The sequence below is a fragment of the Hypanus sabinus genome, chromosome 6, assembly GCF_030144855.1.
Source record: "Hypanus sabinus isolate sHypSab1 chromosome 6, sHypSab1.hap1, whole genome shotgun sequence".
Lineage (NCBI taxonomy): Eukaryota > Metazoa > Chordata > Chondrichthyes > Myliobatiformes > Dasyatidae > Hypanus > Hypanus sabinus.
This window is the reverse complement of record NC_082711.1, coordinates 168,935,166-168,954,941: the sequence shown is the minus strand read 5'-3', so window position 1 is coordinate 168,954,941 and position 19,776 is coordinate 168,935,166. Positions and strand designations below refer to the sequence as shown.

The 19,776-nt window shown below is 42.2% G+C and overlaps 1 protein-coding gene across 1 annotated transcript in view; it reads left to right on the top strand.

The window, feature by feature from the left end:
- Positions 1-19,776, top strand: part of sgsm2 (small G protein signaling modulator 2) — a 267,608-nt gene that overhangs the window by 25,525 nt on the left and 222,307 nt on the right. Inside the window, exon 2 of the mRNA XM_059973464.1 lies at positions 16,062-16,137. Within this exon, the coding sequence (XP_059829447.1) occupies positions 16,062-16,137 (76 nt within the window). The remainder of the gene's footprint in view (positions 1-16,061; positions 16,138-19,776) is intronic.

The window sequence follows — 19,776 nt, the reverse complement described above, 5'->3', positions numbered from 1 at the left end:
GGCAAACTTCAATAAATGTTTAGTGGAGAGTATATTGACTGGTTGCATCACAGACTGGTATGGAAACACCAATGTCCTTGCATGGAAAAGCCCACAAAAAGTGGATTCAGCACAGTCCATCACGGGTAAAAACCTCCCCGCCGTTGAGCGCATCTACATGAGACACTGTCGCAGGAAAGCGGCATCCCGAATCAGGGACCCTCACCGCCCAGGACATGCTCTTTTCTCGGCTGCTACCAGCAGGAAGAAGATGCAGGAGCCTCAGGACTCTCACTACTAAGTTCAGGAACAGTTACTGCCCCCCATCCAGCAGGCTCTTGAACCAAAGGAGATAACTTCCCTCCACTCCCCTCATCATTGAAATGTTCCCACAGCCAATAGACTCACTTTCAAGGACTCTCCATCTCATGTTATCAATATTTTATTGCTTTATTATTATTATTTTTTTCTTCTTTCATTGAATCTGTTATGGTAGAGATTTGTTGAGTACAGCCACAAGTAAATGAGTATCAGGTATATGTATGGTGACATATATACTTTTACTAAGAACTTTATTTCAAGTTATTTGCCAAAAAGCCTTACAAATTGGAGTGAATAAGTAAAATCTGGGGAGGAACTTCAGGAAAAGAATTGGAGACAGTTCGTTGATATTTTGCTTCAAAATATCCTTAACAATATGAAGTTCTAACTTACGTAAGATATTACTTGAGTTTTAGTTGCTTTTCTCAGCTTAAGGCATCTAAAATGCTTTTCAGTTAGTTTAATATTTTTAAAAATACAAAATGCTGGCAGAACTCAGCAGGCCAGACAGCATCTATGGGAGGAGGTAGTGACGACGTTTCAGCTACTGTCGTCACCACCTCCTCCCATAGATGCTGTCTGGCCTGCTGAGTTCTGCCAGGATTTTGTGTTTTTATTTCCAGCATCTGCAGATTCACTCATGTCAGCTTAATATTTTTGGTGTTTTGGGAATCCTGGTTAGTGGGAGTGATGTCAGTGGAAAGGGGGATGAAATGGGGAAAAAAAGAGGAGTGATGGTTCTCAAAGGAGTGTGAAAAAAACAATTGAATTGCAGAACTGTAGGAAATGCCCACAGGTCAAACATGAGCTAATGGAGAAATAGGATGTAACTATCACAGATGGATGACCTGATGCACCAACAATAACTCACTCTGAGACGTAAGGCGAGATATCGGCTTTTATTGACTGGAAGAAGGAACCAGCAGTGAGTGACCACCATACTACATCCTGGAGACTGAGAGGCCGGGCTCAGGCCTTGATCGCCTTTATACAGGGGTCTGTGGGAGGAGCCACAGGAGCAGTCAGCAGAGGGCATGTCCAGACAGGCACACATAGTTCACCACATGACCCAAGATAAAACTGTCCGTTTCTGTAACAGAGGAAAACATGTCACCTGAAGTTATAGAAGTTCATTGTATCAGGAAGGCTGCAGTGTGCTGAGATGGAAAATGAGATTCCCTTCCCTATACTTGCAATAAAGGGGGTGGGATGGTGGGATGAATTAAAGTGTGAAGCTTGGAATCAGTTAGTGGTACTGTGAAGCCAGGTGGCCATGAATAACACACTGGAGAGATCGGGAGCAAATGTGCAAGCCGTTTATTTGCTTGTAAGTTATCTACCCAGAATGCCCTCTCATATTATGTTCAGTACATAACACACAGGGAAGCTTGACAGCAACCCTTCAGGGTCAGAATATACATGAATACATAACCCTTAACATCATGTTCTGCAAACTGGTTACCTAGATCGAGTTTGGGCTCTTGAAAGTTGAGGAGACCAGACGGTATACACTGGATTGGTAGATAAAGCTAATATTTATCTTTGTATCTTTGTTTGTCTCATGCACATTGAAGCATCCTAGCTGTCTTGATTTGACACAAATGGCACATTTCAGTGAAATGCGTCATTTGCATCAAATTAAATCAGCTAGGATTATGCTGGCAGCTTCTGATGCCAACATGGCATGCCCACAACTTACTAACCCTAACTTGTACTACGTTGGAATGTGGGTGGAAGCCAGAGTATCTGGAGGAAACCACGTGGTCATGGGGAGAACTTGGTCATGCCCGACAGTAGCGGGAACTGAACCCCGATGAGCAAGGGCATGTAAAGTGATTGCGCTAACCTTTACGCTACTGTGCCACATAAGCAAATCACTGCTTCACCTAGAAGGACATGTGGAAGTTGCAGCAAGGCAAGGGTTAACATAATAACCGGGCAAGGATAGGGTGCAGACAGCCCGGGCGCGAAAGGTCTTTAAAGAGTATAGCTTTCCTTTGCACCAACAGGGAAATGGAGCCATTTAATATACAGGTAAGAATAGAATGAAAGGATTGAAGGAACACGCACCAACTAAGGGACAATTACTTTGCTAACTTCAAAGTATCATCGGTTGTTAACTTGTAGTTTCTATTGATTCGAACAACCTTTATTATGATTGGTGATTGATTTTTGCAAGTCAGGAATTTGAACATGCACAGTTTACCAAATGGTTAATATCCATAACAGCTAGTCAATTCTGTGTTTTTTAAAAAAAAATGGCATTGCTCTGTCAGAATATGGTGACATGGATCACGCTGTTTTCCCCAAGCACAAGTAAATAAAGTGTGATGTTTTTTTTTGTTTCTGCTCCATTCTCTGTAAACGCTACACTTGGGATTCCCGACCATTTTTTTTAATGCCATTAACCATTAACTGTGGTGTCGGTGGACTCCAGGTTGGGAACTCCTACACCAGAGACTGTTGTGTGTGAAACTCCCAGAAGATCAGCTTGTGAAGTACTGAAACCACCCTGTTTGGCACCAACAATCATTCCACGGTCAGAGTCACTTAGATCACATTTCTTCCCCATTCTGATGTTTACTTCAAACAAAACTGAACCTCCTGACCGTGTCTGCATGCTTTTGTGCATTGAGTTGCAGCCACGTGATTGGCTGATTTAGATATTTGCATTAAAGAGCAGGTGCATAGATGTGCCTAATAAAGTGGCTACTGAGTGTATATACCTCAAACTTCTGTGTTCCAGGGAATGAAGTTCCAGTCTGCACAATCTTTCCCTGCACCCCTGAGTTCCTGGTATCCAGAAAGGTATACTAGTCATGGGTTAGCATTCATTTCAAGAGGACTAGACTATAAAAGCAAGGATGTAATGTTGAAGCATGATAAAGCACTGTTAAGGCCTCACTTAGAGTATTGTGAGCAGTTTTTGGTCCTTATCTTAGGAAGGATATGCTGAACCTGGAGAGAGTTCAAAGGAGGTTCACAAAATTGATTAAACAGATTGTCATACAAACAGTGTTTGGTGGCTGTGGGCCTGTATTCCCTAGAATGCCAAAGAATGAGGGGTGACCTCATTGAAACTTATAGAATGGTGAAAGGCCTTGATAGTGGATGTGAGAGGATGTTTCCTATGGTGGAGGAGTCTAAAACCAGAGGACACAGCCTCAGGACAGAGGGGTGTCCTTTTAGAATGGAGGTGAACGGGAATTTCTTTAGACAGAGAGTGGTGAATCTGTGGAATTCGTTGCCATAGGCAGCTGTAGAAGCTGAGTTTTTATGTATGTTTAAGGCAGAGGTTGAGAGATTCTTGATTGGCCAGGGCATGAAGGGATAAGGGAGAAGGCAGGAGACTGGGGTCGAGAGGAAAATTGGATCAACCATGATGAAATGGTGGAGCAGACTCGATGGACCACGTGGTCTAATTCTGCTCCTATATCTTACGGTAACTTGATTTTACAGAATTTTGTTACATTAATGTGGATATGATTGCAACACCCTGTTTGATTAAATAACAGGGAACTCCATGTTCCCTATTGCTATTGTAAGGTACTTCTTTATTACAGTGTATTGGGGAATAAAGCCACATTTTATACTTCCCCACCCCATGGCAAAACTATTGGGGATCATTAGTAATCAGAATCCCTGGAGAAACAAGTGTTAATTCATTGGTTCCCAAACTGGGGTCCATGGACCCATTGGTTAATGGTAGGGGTCCATGATAAAAAGAAGTTGGGAGCCCCCATGTTAGATGTTTAGGAAGAAATTGGTTTACTTTGCTTTTGCCAGGGCCACTTATGTAGTGTTGAAAAGCTCCAATTCCCTCGAGTGAAAACCTTGTGCATTAGTGCTACAAACTATGTGGAAAGCTTTTGAAATAATTCTAAAGCATCTTTGTATTGGGTGGGAAAGAAGGTGCTATTATTGTTATTGGGCTAATAATCTAGAATTGTACTGCAGTGATTTGCTAATAGGCTTTCAGTTTGTGGGAATATAACCTGTCAAAAATAGCAAATGACAGATTGTCATAACATGTTTCATTGTTTTTTTAATGACCTGCTGTCCTAACGATATTGGACCCCTGCCCCATAGGCGCGCAGCTAGCTGAGCTGCTGCCTCCCACCTCCAGTGACATTTGTCCAGTCCTGACCTCTGCTCTGAACGCAGTTCACTCATTCTCTGAATAACTGTGCCGGTTTCTTTAGGGTGATCCTGTTCCCTCCCACTTACAAAGGTGCACTGATCGGTGGGTTAATTGGCTATTGTAAGTTGCCCCTAGTTGTAGGTGAGTGGTAGAATCTGGGGTGGGGAGTGGAGTTATTCCCCAACTGGTCTGGTGATATTTTTTTTCCATCTTTTATTTTTTTCCATCTGTTTCACAGATGCATACGACTGCTTGTTTTATTATAATAGTATCAGTAATATTATTCTGTCTTACATAATAGTGCACCTCACACTTTATGTCAATCTGCAGGCCATGCCACTCCGGGATGTATGTTAGTATTATTTTCTGACTGTAAGAGCTATATCATAGCTATATGTGCTGTGTTTTGATCCTTTGTCGTCAGAGGAACAATGTTTTGTTTAGCTGTATACATATGAATGGTTGAATGACAATTAAACTTGATGGAATGGTTGTAGGAAAATTTATTTTATTTTATTGAGATACAGCACGGAATAGGCCCTGAGTCACACCGCCCAACAGTCCCCGACTTTGTCCCAGCCTAATCACGGTCCAATTTACAATGACCTACCAAAGGTACGTCTTTGGATTTTGGGAGGAAACCCGTGCGACCACGGGACAAATGTACAAGCTTGTTACAGGCAGCAGCGGGAATTGAACTCTGTTTCCTGTACTGTAAAATGCTGTGCTGTCTACTATGCTACCATGCCGCCCCCAAATTAGTGGGGAATGAGGCTGCTCTATGAGCTGGCGTGGCCTTGATGGGATGAAATGGCATCCTTATGAGGCAACATGAAAAGGCCACATAAGAGACCTTTTAGTAATCATCTGTTGGTATCATTCCAAGAAAAACAGAGCATGTGAATGCTTGTATTTAAGAAGGGTGGACACCACCACCTTAGGGTGCTGGGTTCCGAGTGACGCCAATATCCCTAGAAACCCTAGAAAGTTTTTCCCTGGATATCTCATGCATGTTGACATAAACCTCCGGTAAACCTTGTATCCTTATGCCTTTAGCAGTTGTTTGCTGATCCCAGTGGGTGACACTAATGTTGCTATTAGTATTCTCTGACTTTTACTTAGAGGGTGGTATATTGTCCCAGTGTGCATAGGTTTTAGTAGAGAAAGGCCAGTGACCACAGTTAATTATTAGTTTGACTTTAATTACAGAATCATTGAGCATCTTTTTTTTCTGCAAATATAATTCAGTGAAACCTCGTGGCCTGATCCATAGTCTGTGATAATGCACTTGGAATAATTACGTTCAAGGCTTGCATCACAACAAATCAAACAGGGCTCCGATTGTAAAAGATCTTAGAAACCTATTGATGAAGAGTATCCCTGCACCTGCTTGTTAATATCCAAAGCTAATATTGGCATTTCCTTATTATTTTATTGCTGTTTAATTCTGCATTGCCTTGTATTTGCCAGCAATTTAATGTCTGCTTCAAACTTTTGATACTGTCAGCAACTGTGTAGGAGCATAGGAAAATGAGAGACTTCATAGAGGTGTATGAAATTATAAGGGTTAAATACAAGCAGGCTTTTTCCACTGAGGTTGGGTGAAGGCTAGACAGAGATCATGGATTATGTGTGAAAGGTGAAATGTTTAAGCCAGGGGTTCCCAACCTTTGCTTTTAAATGCTATGGATCCCTACTGTTAACCGAGGGATCTGTGGGCCGCAGGTTGGGAACCCCTGGTTTAAGGGGAGCTTAAGGGGAAGTTTCACTCAGAGGGTGGTGAGAGCTGAATTGGTTGATGTGGGATCAAATTCAGCATTTAAGAGAAATTTGGACAGGTATGTATATGAGGGGTAGGGAGGCCTAAGATCTGGGTGCAAGGTCAATGGGACAAGACAGAGTGATAGGCCGACACAGACTAGATGGGCCAAGGGGCCTACTTCTGTACTGTTGTGTTCTATGACTGTTAATAACCATATAACAATTACAGCACGGTAACAGGCCATCTCTGCCCTTCTAGTCCATGCTGAACGCTTACACTCACCTAGTCACACTGGCCCGCACTCAGCCCATAACCCTCCATTCCTTTCCTGTCCATATACCTATTCAATTTTACTTTAAATGACAATACCAAACCTGCCTCTACCACTTCTACAGAAAGCTCGCTCCACACAGCTACCACTCTCTGAGTAAAGAAATTACCCCTCGTGTTACCCTTAAACTTTTGCCCCTTAACTCTCAACTCATGTCCTCTGGTTTGAATCTCCCCTACTCTCAATGGAAAAAGCCTATCCACATCAACTCGATCTATCCCCCTCATAATTTTAAATACCTCTGTCAAGTCCCCCCTCAACCTTCTACACTCCAAAGAATAAAGACCAAACTTGTTCTACCTTTCCCTGTAACTTAGGTGCTGAAACCCAGGTCACATTCTAGTAAATCTTCTCTGTACTCTCTCTATTTTGTTGACATCTTTCCTATAATTTGGTGACCAGAACTGAATACTCCAAATTCGGCCTTACCAATGCCTTGTACAATTTTAACATTACATCCCAACTCCTATACTCAATGCTCTGATTTATAAAGGCCAGCATACCAAAAGCTTTCTGCACCACCCTATCCACATGAGATTCCACCTTCAAGGAACTATGCTTCATTATTCCTAGATCACTCTGTTCTACTGCATTCTTCAATGCATTTTTCAAATGAAAGGGCACCAATTTAAACCAGCCCCACTTCACCTCACATTGTGCACACTTGCAATTTATCTGGAAGTTCGAATTCATTTGTACAGTATGGTGATAAAAGGAATTCATTAGAACTCTTACCAGGTTGTTCAATTGCTGTTGGTTATGCCATGAGGTTACAACATGTCATAATCTTCATTGCTGCCTTCCCTGACAACTCATTGAGCCTGCTCATCCATTCATTAAGTTCATGGCCCAACTGATTTTTGGCTTCCTTTTTTGTCAGACTTCCTCATAACACCTGGTTTCCCCTGTGCTTTTAAAAAACAACTGTCTTTGCCTTGAATGTACCAAATAGCTTGGAATGTACAACATCTTAGGGTCGAGAATTCTAAGATTCACAATCCTCTGAGAGAAATTCCCCTTGCTGTTTTTCATAGAACGTAGAATATTACAACACCATGCAGACCCTTTGGCCCACAATATTGTGCCAATCTTTTAACCTGTTCTAAGATCAATCAGATCTTTCCCTCCTATATAGCTCTCCTTATTCTATTATTCATGTACCTATTTAAGAATTTCTTAATATCTCTAACATATCTGCCTCTAACACCACCAGGGTAGGGCATTCCATGCAACTATCAATTCATGTATTTTTTTTTAAATTTACCTTTGACTCCACCCCCTCATGCCTTCCTTCAATCACTTAAAAAAATATGACACCCTGGTATAGCCATTTCCACCCTGGGGAAAAAGTCTCTGGCTGTCAAACACCTCTGTCAAATTACCTCTCATCCTCTTTCACTTCAAAGAGAAAAGCTGTAGTTCGCTCAGCCTATCCTCTCTCTTCAGGCTCCCTAATCCAGGCAGCATCCTGATAAATCTCCTCTGCACCCTTTCTAAAGCTTGTGAAGTTGTCTCTCTGGCAGGTGGTATTTGGCTTGTCTGATGTGATGGTATCACTACACCTCCTGAAACTCTGTCTGTTCATTTGCCTTGTGCCATGAGGATTTGTTTCCTCTTTCTGTTTGCACTCTGCTCCCCGAGGGACCCAAAAGCACCTGTGCATCTAAGGACTTAGCTTTCTCGTACCTATGTTCTGCAGTCACCTGTCTACTGCTATAACCTGAAGCAATTTTTTCTCCTGCTTAATGTCACGATCTGGCACTGGAACAATGCAGAGTATTGGAAAAATCTGCAGAGTGTTGTAAACTCAGCCAGCTCCATCATGGGCACGAGTCCATGAGAATATCTTGAAAGGACGATGCCTCAAACAGGTGGCATCCATTATGAAGGGCCCCCACCACCCAGAATATGCCCTCTTCTCATTACTACCATCAGAGAATATAGGTACAGGAGCCTGATGGTGCACACTCCGATGTTTTTTGGAACAGCTTCTTCCTCTCTGCCATCAAATTTCTGAATGGTTCATGAACACTACCTCATTATTTTTGCACTATTTATCTTTTATATATTTCTTTATATGTAACATATATTGTATATTGCAGTGTTCCTCTGCTGCAGATCAACAAATTTCATGATAATAAACCTATTCTGATTCAGAAATCTGAAGCCACCTTTGGCTTCTGTCATTGTCTGCTTGCCATATTCCTGCCCCTATTGCTCTCCACAGTAGTGCAGACCTCATTTCTGAAAGCTCTCTACTCATCCAGTTAATTGTCTGCAGCATTTTTCCCCTCCTTCCCAACCCTGCTACATTGTAGTAGTCATCCATGTCTTCACCTCAGTAGTTCTGTTGCATTTGCTCCAAGTCTGTTTCTCCCACAGATATCCACTCCTTTGGGATTTTGCGTGCACGTGGGTAGTTCCACTTGCTCATTTTCTTCAGTTACCAAGTGGACCAGATGATAACATCAAGTGGATGGCCAGACCTTTTCCCAGGATAGAAATGGTTAATAATAGGGAGCATAGTTTTAATGTGTTACGTACCCCGTAACTGGGTCACTTATCAGCAAACATAGACAGGTCCATTGAAGTCTGATGGTACTATTTTTAAACAGTATTTATTGATAAGAATACACAAAAATAATATCAATGCAAACATACAGATAATATACGTCGTCAATACTAAATTTAAAAGCGCGGATATAATAATAATCAATAAGAAATAGCTCTATTGTTGTCTAGGGGATAATGTATTGTCCGATGGAAATATAAAAGTCACTCAAGTTCATTCAAGCTGCAGCTTTTTGGTTGTAGAGAAAGACGGAGGTTTAACGCCCATTCCTTTTATGATGTCAATCCTTCGAGAGTCGTTGGGGGCTGATTTCCCCTTTGTGGTTAGCTAAAGCCGTGCTTCCGTGGTAAAGACCCACCGATTCCGAGGCAAATGGAAAAGGACGCACGTGGGCTTTCCACCGGCTGTCTCTATTATGCTGTTACAGGAGTTCTAGCATTTCTTCTGGTGCGTCTGAAGGGGCTGTTCCCCAGACCCTCTTTTATCCTGACTCACAGGGTCTCAGATGTCAATCAGGTTGGGATGATGCAATCCCTCCACCAACCCCCCTCGGTTCATTGCCTGGGGGCTTCGATGAATCGTACAGTATCCAATACACAATTCCGTCTCCAAGAGACAATAGCCGTTATCAATGGTTCCGCCTTTCGGTGGCCAGGACATATTCCAAACTCTTTGTGGATTCTGCATGTCTTTCTCTCATTTCCTGGGTCTTCTGAACTGACTTAATAGTGATCTTGCGATTCTCAAAAAGGAGGGGGCCACAGACGTAACGAATGCGATTGGAGAAAAGTATTGTAGGAGAGGGAGGGGAAACGTCAGAGGTAAGTTTGTTTACATAGATAGTGCTGGGTACATGGGGGTGGTGGTAATTGCACTTACATTTGGGTCATTTAAGATACTCTCAGGCAGTTGGATTATTTAAAAATGGTGGGCCATATACGAGGGAAGGGCTAGATTGATCTTAGAGTAGGTATTAAGGTTGACACAACATCACGGGCTGAAGATGTTGCCTGTATTGTACTGTTATGTTCTATGTTGTATGATGTATCTCTGCCCAAGCACATTAATAACAAAATTCTTTCTTTATTCCTCTCAGAATCTCCCTACGCCGCTTTCCTGTTCGCTGTCTGCTTTACCCATTTCATTCTGCCTTGCATTCCCCTCAATCTTTTGATATTGAGACACATTTTCCTCTGAGTTCACTGTTCATGTCTTGTTCTCTGAAACTCGTCATACCTTTTACTATCACCTGCCTCAAGACAGTAAAAGGAATTAATGAGAATGGTTGCTATGTTGTTCAAATGCTGTTGGTTAACTGAGACCTAGTACAGGTTGAGCACCCCTAATCTGAAGTCCGCAAACCTCCGAAGTCCAAAAGTTTCTTGAGTGCTAAGCTGATGTCACAAATGGAAAATTCCACAAGGCGCTGGGAAGATTCCCAGGTGATGCACAGGCTCCAGTGCACCACAGACAGTTCGGAGAAGTCACCCTACACATATGTAATGAAAGATAGAAAAATGCTGCATAAAGGAAAAAAGGAAGCTCTAGAGCATGTATTGAAAGAATAGATTTGTCAGCATCGGAGTGAATCGGAATCAGATTGAATATCACCGGCATATGTCATGAAATTTGATAACTTGTGCCACTTAACAGTAGACTGATCATGAAGCAAGCAAAAATCCATCATGGCGAACTGAAAATTGATAAGCTGGTTGCAGAAATTTATGAAAAGGCACAGCACTAAATTTTATGACTGTCAACCTTGACAAAAGGCCAATATTTCCCACAGAGATCGCCACTACCACCCTCAGACCAGATTTGGTCTTGAGATGACTACAGTCTGAAGGCTGTAGTAATATCGGCTCACGGTGCCCTGGGAAGATGCAGTCTGCGAAGCGTATGGGTGGAAACACAGAAGATACGCTGAGCTGGCCGCATGTGCTAAGCAGTGTGGATGGAAGGTGCAGAGTTTCCCAGTAGAGGTTGTTTGCAGAGAATTTGTGGGTATTTCTGTGGTCAGATTGCTGAAGGGTTTGGGAGTCCAAGGCCAGGGCCAATGGCAAGCTGTTAAAGAACTCTTGGAGGTAGCCAAGCGAAGCAGCCACTGGTTATGGATGAAGAGGAGTGACAGCAGCTGGGCCCTAAATGACCCATGGGTGGCCAGATGTGAACCTGGGTGCACCTGGGACACCGGGTCGCACTGTTGAGCCCTCTGGAAATGTAGTGGGCTTGAAACATCTAAGAAGGAGGGTGCCCACCTGATGACCCCTGGGAAGCATCTGCCACCCACCAAGCCCCACCTCAAGATCTCTATGGTGCTACCCGAGTTAGGATCTGCTTATCAAAGGGATTGAGGCATCTCTTCCTATGAACTTGAACAAATTAAAGATTTGTGGTGATGGTGTCTGCTGAACGTGAAGCAGCAGAGAAACTCATTGATGAGTTTGCCAAGATCGATGCTAGTGACAATCTAACACACTGAATGGCTACATCGGTACATATGTGTGATGAACAAGTGGAAGATGAACACCGTTTACAAGTAGGACACGAAATTCAGAGTTGGGAATGATGGCGATGCCCAACAGCCTCTGACCGTCCAGCTGGGTGGCTAAGGTAGTGATAGCTATTAAAAATGTTATATAAAACTATCTTTATGGTATATGTGTAAGCTATATATGTAATGTAAATGGATTTTAGTCCTATCCCCAAGGTATCTCATTATATAGATGCAAATAGTCCAAACACTGAAAGACTTTCAGCCACAAGTATTTCGGATAAGGGGTATTGAACCTATAAACCATGAATTTACAACTTCCCATAATCTCCATTGCTCCCCTGCCCAAAAACTTCATAAGACACTATAACTAATATTCTCAATCTTATATATTACTTTTTTTTTTGTATTTGCACAGTTTGTCTTCTACACATTGGTTGTTTGTGTGTAGCTTTTCATCGTATCTATTGTATTTCTTTGCATCTACTGTGAATGCCTACAAGAAAATGAATCTCGGGGTTGCGCATGGTGCCATCTACGTTCTTTGATAAATTTACTTTGAACTTTGAGAATTAGAAGCAAGACTAATGTCTCAACCATTCAGTAAGATCATGGCCCAATTGATTTGTGATCAAGAAATGCTGACTTCTGCTCTGCTGGCTAATAGAAGGGAACGCTCCTCTTCTCTCTTTGCTAATATTCAACCTGAAGATATTTTCAGCACTGAGTCATGCAGGAATCTGGATTTAGAGAACAAGGAGTTATATCTATCAGTAATTCACCCCTTCTGTCTGGGTTCCTACAACATTGACACAAAGCCGAGAAGGGCGATATTCCATGTGAAATAAGTAGGTAAATCAGAAAATGTCACAAATGCTGGAAAGGTATTGAAAGATTTGGCTGAGCCTTATTCTTTGTATTTATTTTTCCAGAGTTTTATTAAAATTTTACTTTACATGAAAGCTGAGTTTAACTTAAAGATGCTAAGTTGTAGAGGAGCTTTCGTTGTCAAGAACTGTCTGCCACAATGATTATTGGATTGAAATTGTACAGTGTGGCAGGAAGCACAAAGACTTAAATTCCCATTGACACTTTTGTTATCATGCATTGTAGGATTTCAACCCAGTGTTTACATCAAGCAAGGTATTTCAGATTATTTTACCAACTGGAGAAACCCTTAATACCATCGACCATGATCTGAGGAAAAAAAAGATTATTTCTAATCATCTGTCAGAGATGGGGTTTCTCATTTCTGACAGTCTTTGCTTTCTCAACAGTTGTGTTGCTAATAATTAGAAGGAAATTTATATTGTATATTATTTACAGCACAGTGTGTTTATTTAGAAATATAGCGTGGAATAGGCACTTTCAGCTAACGAACCATGCTGCCCAGCAAACTATCTATTTAACCCTAGTCTAATCACGAGACAATTTGCAAACTTATTAACTGGCAAATCTTTGGACTGTGGGAGGAAATCAGAGCACTTGGAGGAAACCCACATGGTCATGTGGAACGTACAAATTCCTTACAGACGATGTCAGAATGGAACTCTGAACTTCAACACCCTGAGCTGTAATAGATACACGCTAACCGCTGTGTTGCCCTTCTTCACCCTTCAGCCATGTACAATTGAAGCAGGACTTCCTCTCCCTTTCCAACTAAAGCTTGTGTATTGTCAGAGCAGCTTGTTCCCTCCACCGTCAGATTTCTGAAAACTTCCTTAGTACAAACACGAGAAGTCCTGATGAAGGGTCTCGGCCTGAAACATTGACTGTTTATTCTTTTCCATAGCCTGGCCTGCTGAGTTCCTCCAGCATTTTGTGTGTATTCCTTGGACTTCCAGCATCTGCTGCTTTTTGTAATAAGGAAGTCCATTCTCCTCTCCTATCAGATTCTCTCTACTCCCACCCATGACCTTTCCCACCACCTGGAATCACCCATCATCTTCCAGCTAGCCCCTCTCCCCTCTCCCACCTTTTAATTCAGGCATCTTCACCCCTCCTTTTCCGTCCTGATGAAGGGTCTCGGCTCAAAACCCGAGATTGAAAGATTGGAGCGACTGGGCTTGTATACACTGGAATTTAGAAGGATGAGAGGAGATCTGATTGGAACATATAAGATTATTAAGGGATTGGACACACTAGAGCCAGGAAACATGTTGGGGGAGTCCAGAACCAGAGGCCACAGTTTAAGAATAAGGGGTAGGCCATTTAGAACAGAGTTGAGGAAAAACTTTTTCACCCAGAGAGTTGTGGATCTATGGAATGCTCTGCCTTAGAAGGCAGTGGAAGCCAATTCTCTGGATGCTTTCAAGAAAAAGTTAGAGTTCTTAAAGATAGCGGAGTCAAGGGATATGGGGAGAAGGCAGAAACAGGTTACTGATTGTGGATGATCAGCCATGATCACATTGAATGGCGGTGCTGGCTCAAAGAGCCGAATGGCCTACTCCTGCACCTACTGTCTATTATTGTCTATTGAAATGTCAGCTGTTAACTCTTTTCTATAGATGCTGCCAGGCTTGCTGTTCCTCCAGCATGTCTGTGTGACAATTCCTCAGTACATTTTTTTATTCCCATTTCCTTGTGCACTATTTGTTTAATTTATTTTTTAATATATACATATTATAATGTATAGTTTTTATTATGTACTGCTGCTACAAAACAACAAATTATTTGACACATACTAGTGATATTAAATCTGATTCTAACTTGGGTTCTACCAGTCTTAATGGCAGTGTGTTCCAGATCATAACTGCTCTGAAATTCATGTGCATCACAGTATTTTTTTGACACTATGTTCAATGTAAAGCAGTGTGAGGTCAGTTATTAATGTGACTTATTCAATACTCCTACAACCATTTTAAACTATTTGGCCTTGATGTGTATTTAAAAGGAGTTTTTGGTTCTGTCGGGTTGCCCAGATGCTTTTTAAAAAAACTAAGCCATTTGTTTCTCCCCAAGCTTTCGGACAAATGAGCATTCTTGCAGAGAATATGTCCAGAGATCCTGCCAGAACATGACTGATAGCTGCAGTTATGTGGGTGTTTTTAGCTGTGAAATGCACTCTGCAACCTACAGCCTCACTAACTATACATGCAGTTATTTTTAAATATGTGTGGATTGTACTCAAATCTACGTTCTACAGACATTAGGTAACTTCCATGTATTTTAAAATTGCATAGTCAATTTTCAGATGGTTTTGCATGCCCTGAACATGTTTTGATATATAGTTTGAGCGACAAGAAATTTAAAGAGCAGATTCTATCTTGCGCTGTTGGCTAAGTGGTTTTGCCATTTCAGTCTAATACTGCAATTTTCTTAAAATTTGAGCCTGTATGAAAGTAATATATTTGTCATATATTTATTGTTTATCATGGGGTTAATCCTCGCCATTTCTTTGGCATACCACAGAGTAATGCTAAATGTGTTCCATTTCTATTCCCTTCAACAACAAGCCATAATTTCAGTCATCCTCCATTCATTTAGAAATCACTTTGTTCAGAAAAAGTATATTGCTACATATTAAAATAGCAAAGAGATCTCAAACCTCAGACACTTGGGACCAGCCTTAGAGCAGTCTGAATAACTAACTCCAATTTAGGCAACCACAACAGAACATCCACTGGACAAAATTATTTAAGGAAATTGTGAGCAATAGGGGAAAAAAATGAGCATTAATTTCTGAATATCCTTCAATATCTTATAATGTACATATTCTAATGTACATTACAGTTGATGGAACGTTGGCAGCACAGTGGCACAGTTAATAGAGCTGCTATGTCATGACCCCAGGGATCGGGTTCAAACATGACTGTGGGCATCATATGAGTTGTAGCAAATGGAGGCGAGACAACCATCCCCACTGTACCCTGAGCTAACAGAAAAGAAACTATTCATTTGATTAATATTTTTACACAATGGCCAATTTATTAGCTACAGGAGTGGAACCCAGTGTGGTCTTTTGCTGCTGTAGCCCGTTGACTGCAAGGTTCGATGTATTGTGCATTCAGAGATGCTCTTCTGGACACCACCGGTGTAACACGTGGTTATTTGCTTTACTGTTATCAGTCTTGCCATTCTCCTCTGAACCCTCTCATGGGCAAGGGATCTTTGCCTACAGAATGCTGCTCACTGGATTTTTTTTTTGCACCATTCTCTGTAAACTCTAGAGATTGTTGTGCATGAAATCCCAGATCAGTAGTTTGTGGTCAAACCACGCCCTCTGACAGCGTGATCAATCACATTTCTTCCCCATTCTGATGTTCATTCTGAACCTCTTGACCATGCCTGCATGCTTTAATGCATTGAGTTGCTGCCACAAGATTGGCTGATTAATTATTTATGTCAATGATCACAGGTGTTACCTAATAAAGTGGCCACTGAGTGTATATAACACAATAAACTTGTTCTTGGAAAAACTATCCCAGGATTTATAATGGACATATTTTATTTCCATTACAGGTGAAGCAAATTATGGAAGAAGCTGTTACCAGGAAGTTTGTTCATGAAGACAGCAGCCACATCATTGGCTTATGTAGTAAGTGGCATCAAAGCCAGCTCGTCTGGCACTAAATGTATAGGTTAAAGTAAATAATCGGATTAGGTGCATTATGGTTGCAAGCGCATGTTTGCATTTGAATGTATACATTTTGTGTATGATTTTTAATTTGATGAACTCAAGGAGTATTCTGGATGGCTCGCAATCAGCACGAGGTCTTTCATTGCTGAGGCGGCGGGAGGAATAAAACAATCTCGTGTGCTTTCAGGGCTTTTTGTCGGGCTGCAGTTATAGATATCTATTAGGCTCTCGGCGCGGGCCAATAAAAAGAAGCAATGCGTAAGCGTGGCGGCCATTGTGTGAGCGTTCAGACTTGGGCGAGAACGTGCTTGAGCAAGCAAGTGGATTTTCTAGTGATTATTTTTCCCCCTCTATTAGTACATTGCCAGTGCACCGAGAATGCACATGGAGATTTTCTTTGTGTGAAATGCGGGAACTTTGGGAGACCTCCAGTCTCCCTGATAACTACATCGGCTCAGTGCGTCAAGCTGCAGCTCCAGTTGGATGACCTTCGGCTCATCCAGGAAAACGAGGAGGTGGCAGATGGGAGTTGCAGGGAGGTAGTTACCCCTAAGTTGCAGGAGGCAGGTACCTGGGTGTCGAAAGGGACTAGACAGCCAGTGCAGACTATCCCTGCAGCTGTACCCCTCAATAAAAAGTAAAGTGCTTTGGATACTGTTTGGTGGGGGGGTGGGGGGGGAGGGTGGATACAACCAACTGGGGGAAGCTGCAGCAACCTGAGTTTCTAGTACTGAGTCTGGCTCTGTGGCTCAGAAGGGAAGAAGTGAGAAGCTGAGTGCAGTAGTGAAAGGGGATTCCACAATTCCATGATTAATTAACCTTTGAATTAGATGAGCAGACAGCAGATTCAGTGGCTGTGAAAGAGGCAGCCAGATGGTATGTTGCCTCCCAGGTGCCAGGGTCAGGGATGTCTTGAATCGGGTCCACTGCTTTCTAAAGGGAGAGTGTGAACAACCAGAAGTTGTGGTACATAGTAGCACCAATGGCATGGGTAGAAAAAGACAGGAAGTCTGATTTTTAGGGGGCTAGGTAGAAAGCTGGAAAGCAGGATCTCCAGGGTAGTAATCTTTGGATTGAACTGTACAAAAAGGATGGGTTACATCTGCACCCGAGGGAGACCGAAATCCTTGTAATCAGGTTTGCTGGAGCTGTTGGGGAGGGATTTGGCAGAGAATGGGAATCAGAATGATAGGGCAGAGGATGGGATAGTTGATATGCCTCTATATGTCGCGTGTAGTGAGACTGCGAGGAAGGACAGGCAGATGTCAGGGCAAAATTGCAGTAAGTGGGATGAGTTAGTGTAACATGGGGCCAAGATCAAAAAGGGCAATGTGTACAGGACTGAATGTGGTTTTATTTGAATGCGTACAGTATACTGAATAAAGTAGATGATCTTGCGGCACAGTTAGAGATTGGCTGGTTTGACGTGGGCATCACTGAGTCATACCTGAAAGAAAATCATAGTTGTGAGCTCAACACTGAATGACACACATTGTAACAAAAGGACAGGCAGGTTGTAGGTGACATGGGATTGAAAGATGTAGAATCCTTGTGGGTAGAGTTAAGAAACTGCAAGGGTACAAGCTCCCTGATGGGAGTTATATACAGGTCTCCGAACAGTAGCCGGGATGTGGGCTACAGATTACAAAGGGAGATAGAAAAGGCACGTAAAAGGGCAGTGCTGCGATAGTCATGGAGGATTTCAATATGCTGGTAGATTGAGAAAGTCAGGTTGGCGCTAGATCGGAAGGGAGGGAATTTGTATGATGCCTATGAGATGCTGTTTTTGAGCAGCTGGTGGTTGAGACTAGGGGGTGGCAGTTCTGGATTGGGTGTTATGTAAGGATCGAGACTTGATTAGGGAACTTAACGTAAAGGAACCCATAGGGGCCAGTGCTCATAATTTGATAGGTTCACCCTGCAGTTTGAGAAGGGGAAGCTAAATCTGCATGATTCTATATCACAGAGGAGGAAAGGAAAGTCCAGAGGCATGAGGAAGGAACTGGCCAAAGTTGATCGGAAGGGACAAGTAACAGGGATGACAGCAGAACAGCAATGGCTAGTATTTCTGGGGGAAATTTGGAAGGCACAAAAAGATGCATCCCAAAGATGAAGTATCCTAAAGGGAGGAGGAGGCAACGATGGCTGACAAGGGAAGTCAAAGACAGCATCAAAGCAAAAGAGAGGTCATAAAATATCTAAAAATTAGTAGGAAGATAGAGGATTGGGAAGCTTTTAAAAGCCAACAGGAGGCAGCCAAAAGCCATAAAGCCAGAAGAGATTAAGTATAAAGGCAACCTAGCTAATAATATAAAAGAGGATACAAAAGGTTTTTTTCAGATGTGCAACCTGTAAAAGAGAGTAGATACCAGACCACTGAAATATGACACTTTGGATGAAGGAATTGATGGTTTGTGGCCATGTTTGCGGACAATTCAAAGATAAGTGGAAGGAAATGTAGTTTTGAGGAAGCAAGGTGTCTGCAGAATGATGTGGACAGATTGGAAGAATGGGCAAAGAAGTGGCAGATGGAATACAATGTAGCGAAGTGTATGGTCATGCAATTTGATAGAAGGAATAAAAGCATAGACTGTTCTCTAATTGGGGAGAAAATCCAAAAATCAGAGGTACAAGAGGACTTGGGAGTCCTTGTACAGGATTTGTGAAAGGTTAACTTGTTGGTTGAGTCAAGTGGTAAGGAAAGCAAATGCAATGTTAGTATTCATTTTGAAAGAACTAGAACATAAAAGCAAACAAGTAATGCTGAGACTTTATAAGGCACTGGTCAGACTACATTTGGAGTATTGTGAGCAGTTTTGGGCCCCTTATCTAAGTAAACATGTGCTTACATTGGTGATGATTCAAAGGAGGTTCACAAAAATGATTTCGGGATTGAAAGGTTTAGCATATGAGGAGCGCTTGGCTTTGGACCTGTATTTGCTGGCGTACAGAAGAGAGGAGGAGGGGGAAAGGATCTCATTGAAACCTACCGAATGTTGAAAGGCCTAGTTAGAGTAGATGTGGAGAAGATGTTTCTTATAGTGGGGGGGGGGGGGGAGTCTAGAACTGGAAGGCACAGCCTCGGAATAGGGCATCCATTTAGAACAGGGATGAGGAGGAAATTCTTTAACCAGAGGGTGATGAATCTGTGGAATTCATTGTCACAGACAGCTGTGGAGGCAAAATCATTGATTGTATTTAAAGCAGAGGTTGATAAGGTTCTTGATTAATAAGGATGTCAAAGGTTACGGGAGAAGACTTGATGGGCCAAATAGCCTAATACTGCTCCTATATCTTATGGTCTTAAATCCTTTGAATCAGATCTTTATTCCTCTGCAGTACATGGGAATATTTTTAACTTGAATAGGAACTTGGCTCTGTGGAGGAAAAGTCCATAGAATGGATGTTGAACATGTGTCATTGGGAAGGTTAACAGAATAATGAATCATTTGCTGGGCTGATGAACCTCCACTCATTCCCATGTGACTAACTAGTCAGCCAGGATGGAGTTGCTCGTCTTTAGATAGTATTCTGTCACTTCTGTGTGGCTAGCTGCTGTGAGTGTCGCAGTGTCTCCTTCGAAAGCATCCGTAAGTG